At 64.3% G+C, this 5863-nt stretch overlaps 1 protein-coding gene across 1 annotated transcript in view; it reads left to right on the top strand.

The window, feature by feature from the left end:
- INAVA (innate immunity activator) overlaps positions 1-3185 on the top strand; it is a 19518-nt gene extending 16333 nt beyond the window's left edge. Inside the window, exons 10-11 of the mRNA XM_040263227.1 lie at positions 1-284; positions 1594-3185. The exon at positions 1-284 is cut by the window's left edge and continues 10 nt beyond it. Of these exons, the coding sequence (XP_040119161.1) occupies positions 1-284; positions 1594-1686 (377 nt within the window). The 3' untranslated portion in view covers positions 1687-3185. The remainder of the gene's footprint in view (positions 285-1593) is intronic.
- The last annotated feature ends 2678 nt before the right edge of the window (positions 3186-5863 follow it).

The raw sequence follows: 5863 nt of genomic DNA, 5'->3' as shown, positions 1-5863 counted from the left end.
GGGCCGAGTGGGGCCCGGGCCGCGGCGAGGACGCGGCCCCCGCGCGCTGGCAGCGCCCGCCGCCCGCCCACGGCCGCGTGGCCCGGACGCCCTCGCTGCGCGACCACCCTGCGGGCCGCGGGCTCAGCAAGGCCGCCGTGTCCGAGGAGCTCAAGTCGTGGCACGAGCGGGCCCGGCTCCGGAGCGCGCGCCCCCACTCGCTGGACCGCCAGGGGGCGTTCCGCGTGCGCAGCCTGCCGCCCGGCGCCGACAGCTTTGTGCGCGCGCCCGCCCCGCGCGGACAGGTACGCGCCCCGCGCGGACAGGTACGCGCCCCGGCCTGGCTCTCCGGGTCCTGCGGTCCCTGCTGGCCCAGCACAGAGCCCAGAGCCGACAGTCCGGGGGCCCGGCAGCCCTCAGCTAGGAAGAACAGCCCCCGGACGTTTCCTTGCGGCTCTGGGAAGACTCCCCTGGGGGCCCCCAAAGTTTGCCTGCTCAAGAGCGCGTGCCCACGTGCGCCGGTGGAGGTTACCCTCCCGGATACCTAAAACATCTCCCCCTAATGGCTCCACTGAGGATCTACCAGACAGGCCTCTATTCGTAATCCGAAGTCCAATCCAATCACCCCCAGATTTCCTGACTTGAGGTCCCAGGACAGTCCGGAAAGGGTTTGCAGGAGGAGAACCTGTGGCCACCGGTCAGCTCCTCCCAACCCCCACTCCCTTTCCATCACCCAGCTGAGAAGCAAGCTGACCTGTGGTTAAGTGCCCAAGCCCTGGTACAAGTCAGCCTTGCCCCTTAGCAGTCAGGATGGGGCTGGTTAGTCAACACTCCCATCACGTCACCCCTTCTGTAAAGCGGGAGCAGTAAAGGACCCGTCCACTAGGGGCAGTATGGCGTGTGAAATGACCAGCGCCCTGTATGGTAAGCCCTAGATGAGAGGTGTTACTGTCACCTGGGACCAGGGACAGGGTTGGTGGGCAGCTTAGCTTGTAGGTGGAGCACCCCAACATGAGATAGGGTGGCCGCCCTCGTTTCTGTGCCCAGTTTCTTCCTACGGAACAAGGGCACCAGGCAGGAGCCTTCCTTTGTTCCTGCCCCCTGGTACAGAGGGCTCTGCAAGGGCCATGCTCCTGAAATCCCAACAGGCTGCTTCCTGAGACCTGAGGTTCTGGCAGGCCCTGCCAGGCTCCCTCCCCGCCCCCAGTTCTTTGGGCCGCAGCTGGCCTCCTGGGCCTGGCAGCGCCCTGGCTCCGGTCCCAGCCGCACCCTCCAGCTGAAGTGCCTTCCCCTTCCTGCGAGCTGGGACCTGTCCTTGGCCCAGGCCCAGCGCAGCCCGATGTGCCAGAAGGGAGGGTGATGAGAACTGAGCCCAGGAGAGGGGGGCAGAGCAAAGGTCAAGGTGCCCATCACACCCTGAAAAGAACCGGGGCGGAAATGGATAGGGCCGTCTCTGGGCCCAGAGAGCCTCTGGGGAGGCAGGGGCTGGGTGGCTGGGCGGGTGCTGCCGCCGGTCAGCAGCCTTCAGGGACGAGGATGGGGTGGCCGGGTGTGCTGTCCCGACACCTCGACCTGGCTAGCCCCCACGCCTCTCCTTTCCTCCTGGCCTGACAGGTGCCCACGGTGTGCGTGCTCCGGAGATCGCCTGAGGGGGCCCCCGTGCAAGTTTTTGTTCCCGAGAATGGCGCGACCATGAGCCAGGTGTAACCCCGGGCTGCAGACGCCCTGGCCGGCTGGTGGGGGGAACTGGTTCCCAGCGGGGCTGGGGCTGCAGCTGCCCCCTCTCGTCGTCCTCTTCAGCTCCCTTCCCCCATCGCAGGTCGATGACCTGGAGCTGAGACTTTTTTTTAATCAGTTTTTGTTCAAAAGCCCTGGCCTAAGGATTTATGTTTGTGGTTTGTCCGCACGATCCCTGTGATATGAGGATGCTTTATTTCCCAGAGACTGGCCTACTGGATGCGAGGCCTTGCCTCTGACTAGTGGCATCTCTCCACGTGCCAGATGGGTGGCAGGGGATGCCTGGAGCAGAGAGGGCCACGGCGAGTTCCCCCAGCGCTCTGGAGCACAACCCCGGGGCCTCCTCCCCCACTACTGCTGGGGGCGTTTTCCCTGTCCCCGGTTCCCAGCGCTCGGGCATAGGGGTGCCAGGCTGGGCGCGTCCTGCCCTCTCTATTGTGCTCTGTGATGCACGCACCAAGGGCAGGGTTAAAGGTCAGTGTGTCCCGGTGATCTTGTCTTCCTGGGCCCTGCTCTTTTCTTGACCCTGCGGGGCCCTGGTCACTGTGCACCTGTGTCCTGCAGCCCCCAGCCCCGAACCAGGCCCAGGAGCCTTGGGTCCGAGGAGGCCTCTCTGGTTCGGAGCATCAGGAGACCCCCGTAGGGGCTCACCACTTCCTCTGGACCCCGTGAGGACTGGCAGGCCCCTGCCTGCTGGCGTCTTTTTGTCGTAGTCCCAGGAACCAACATTGCAGACGTGCTTTTAGAAAGGTGCCCCTTGTGGCGTTAACCCGGGGGCGGGAGTGTCACTGCTTCTCCCTGCCCGTGTACCTCTGTCCTGAGACCAGATCTTCTTAAAGGAGGGCAAGTCCTGGCTTTACAGACATGGGACGCTCACCCTGCAGGCGTTACTGAATTGTCCTAGCAGTGAGGCTTGAGGCCTGGCCTCTGGCTGTGCCAAGCTCATCTGTGGTCCCGGGCTCTTGTCCTAGAAGGGCCTCAGCTGGCTGGTCAGACCCCCAAATGGGGGACCCTGCTCGCAGGAGAGAGCCGCTGAGTCAAGGCCGGGAGGGGCGGGGCACACTAGGCTGACTTTGCCCACGCAGCGTCCTCCGTCTGCAGGGTGGAAGCTGGGGAGACTGCTTGAGGACCCGTTAACATCCTGACCCAGATGAGACCCACTTCTCCCACTGCCTGGGCCACCTGGCTGAGGGGTCAGGAAGAGGGAGGGGAAGCCCGCGTCCCTGCCCTTCCTGGCTTGCAGCTTCGCAGTCTGGGGCCACCTTGGCACAGCCACCCACCCCCCAGTCCTCATGGAGCACAGCGCTCCTTGGGTTAGCCCCCCACATACGTGTGCGCCCCGCATGTTAACTTATTGCTCCCGTGTGACACCCGCTGCACTTGAGAAGCGGCTGTGTTCTCGGCTCTGTGGCTGGAGGTGTGGGGTTTCCGTGCCAAATACTCCAATAAACTCTGCTTTGTGAGGCCAAGCTGGTGAGGAAGGTTCTTATGCGCCGAGTTTCCAGCTGATGGTCTGCCCAGGGTGGTCTGGCCAGGGCCCTGGGGAGCAGGTTGGTGGGAAGTGTCCTGGGCAGGATGGGAGGAGTCAAAGCTCCTAGGTCGTCCCCCACCCCGCCGCCCCACCAGGGCCCAAGGAACTGGGCTCTGAGGGTCCTTCCTGGGGAGGATGGGGCCGCAGCAGCCCCTGGGAGTCCCAAGGCGGTAATAGGCGTGGTCTGGCAGTGGGCGTGGTTCAGTGATGGGCGCTACTTAGTGGTGGCTGCGCTCAACGATGGGCGTGGCTCGGTGATGGGCGTGGCTCAGTGGTGGCTATGCTCAACGAGGGGCGTGGCTCGGCGATGGGCGTGGCCCCACAATGGGCGTGGCCCCACAGTGGGCGTGGCTCAGCGTTGGACTCCACCGCGTAACAGCCCCAGCGCCTCGTTTCCAAAGCCGGAAGTGGGGGGTCCCGGGTCTTCCGCGGGGAGGACGGACTGCCACGTGACCCGCGAGGCGAGGGGGGCCAGGTCCACACCCGCCCTGCAGGGGCCGCTCTGGATCCGGAGCGACGCCTTCTGGAGGCACAGTCCCAGGACCGGGTGGGCCCAGAGCTGAGGCACTGCGTCAGGTGAGGGCTCCCTCCGACGCCCTCACAGCAACCCCGGGTCAGGCCAGGCAGGTGCCCCGGGCCCGAGGGGCTGGGCTTCAGGGACTGAGGCGCCCCACGCAGGGGCAGGCTCCGAGGGGATGCGGCCGGCTCTCTGGACCCCCGACCTCGGACCTGGCCCCCTTCCGCCGGGCTGAGTCACATGCTGTGGGTGCTGTGAAGAGGGAGGCCCCGGGAACCGGTGACCGATGTCAGGAACCCCAGTGTGCGGGCTGAGGTGGGTGCGCCCCGGCAGAGGGAGCGCCGGAGTCCAGCGGGCAGGACAGGAGGTGGGAGGACATGGGCCCCGGGGTCTCCCCTGGGACCGAGGCAGGAGGCGCCCGGGCTGGAGGACCCAGCCTCCAGGGCAGGCGGCGGTTTCCTCCTGCTTAATGGGCAAGGACCTAGGCAGACCTCTGGGGGCACTTAGCCCCCCAGCCGCAGGGCAGACACGGACTGTGAATCGGGCCAGGGGTCGGGGGCTTCGGGGATTTCAGCAGTGCGGCCTCCTGGAGGCAGAGGGCCGGGAGGCCGCCTCCAAATGAAACGTACCCACTCAGGGAGAACCCTGAATGAAGGCTTGTGAGCAGCTCTGGGGCAGGGGGTGGGAGGCAGGGCCCTTCAGGCGGTCCCCATCTTCCCAGGGCGGGGCCAGGGTGGACCCAAGCTGGCACCGCTCAGCATTGCTTGTCCTTTCTGGAAGCCTGACTTGGCTGTTGCCTAGGCGTGCCAATGGACTCCCCTCCTGACCGTCATCCCGACCGTCGTCAAAAATTAAACAAAATCACTTTTTTGGGACTGCCTGATCGCGTCTCTGGGAGCCCTCACTTGGCGGGTGAGTTACCCTGGGACCCGGCCGAGTCTCGGCTCCCAAAGCCTCAGATGGGATGGTACTGGATGGCCCAGCCCTCGCTGGGAGCTCGTGGATGGACTCGAGTCTGCCCACTCCTGGCTGCCTGGTCGGTCAGAGCTCTGGTCTCTGCACGCCAGTCCCCTTTCAGACCTGCCTCCCCGAGGGGCCTGAGCTGGATGGGGATCAGGATGTCGCCTGGGGCTCTCCACTGTTCGGGAGAGCCAAGGCAGACCTCTAGACCACCAGAGTGTCAGCAAGTCCCGGAGCCCAGCCCTGACCTCCAGACTCTTTAATCCAGCCACAGCAACATCTCCTGTTCAGTGCCTAGTCAGTGTCTCAAAGGTCTCCCCGGGGCCTCAGACAGCAGGCAGGAGACTGGGGTTTGATCCCTGGGTTGGGAAGGTCCTCTTGAGAACGGAATGGCAACCCAGTTCACCATTCCTGCCTGGAGAATCCCATGGACGGAGGAGCCTGGTGAGCTACAGTCCATGGGGTCAGAAAGAGTCGGACACAGCTGAGCAGCTAACACACACACGCGCGCACACACACACACACGCATCTCGGACCCAGCGCATCCCAGCTGCGCTGCCAGCCCCAGACCTGCCCTGCCTCGCTTACACAGGTCCCCAGGCCCCAAGTGTGTCTTTCTCTCACTCACACCCAGCGTACCACTCTCCCTCTGGGGCCTGCCTTCAACACAGATACAGAATCTGACCACTCCCTCCTGCCATCCCGGGTCCAGTCCCCATCTCCTTTCCCCTGGATTATTACCATGTGACCCGGCCGCCTCTACCCGCCCCTACCACCACCCTGCATCTCTCTAGTCTCAACCCGACAACCATAGTAATTCTGTCTTACCCGAAACCTACCTAGGGCTCTGTCCTCCACAGAACAAAAGCCAGAATCCATACAACTGTCCTTGCAGCAGCTTCAGAAGGCCCTCCTGACCTGGCTCCTGACTGCTCTGCCTTCCTTACTGGCCACTCCCCTGCAGCCCCAATCCAAGCTCTGGGCCTCTGGGCTGTTCCAGCTGCCGGCCAAGCGTGGTCCTGCCCCAGGGCCTTTGCATCGACTGCTCTTTTGGCCTAGAAAGTTCTTTCCCCAGATATCTGTTGGGCTAGTTCCCAATGGCCTTCAAGGCCACTCAGGTTTTTTCTGACTTCCTATGA

The sequence above is a fragment of the Oryx dammah genome, unplaced genomic scaffold (genome assembly GCF_014754425.2).
Source record: "Oryx dammah isolate SB20612 unplaced genomic scaffold, SCBI_Odam_1.1 HiC_scaffold_21, whole genome shotgun sequence".
Taxonomy (NCBI): Eukaryota; Metazoa; Chordata; class Mammalia; order Artiodactyla; family Bovidae; genus Oryx; species Oryx dammah.
The sequence above is the reverse complement of the archived record's forward strand: the minus strand, read 5'-3'. Positions and strand labels throughout refer to the sequence as shown.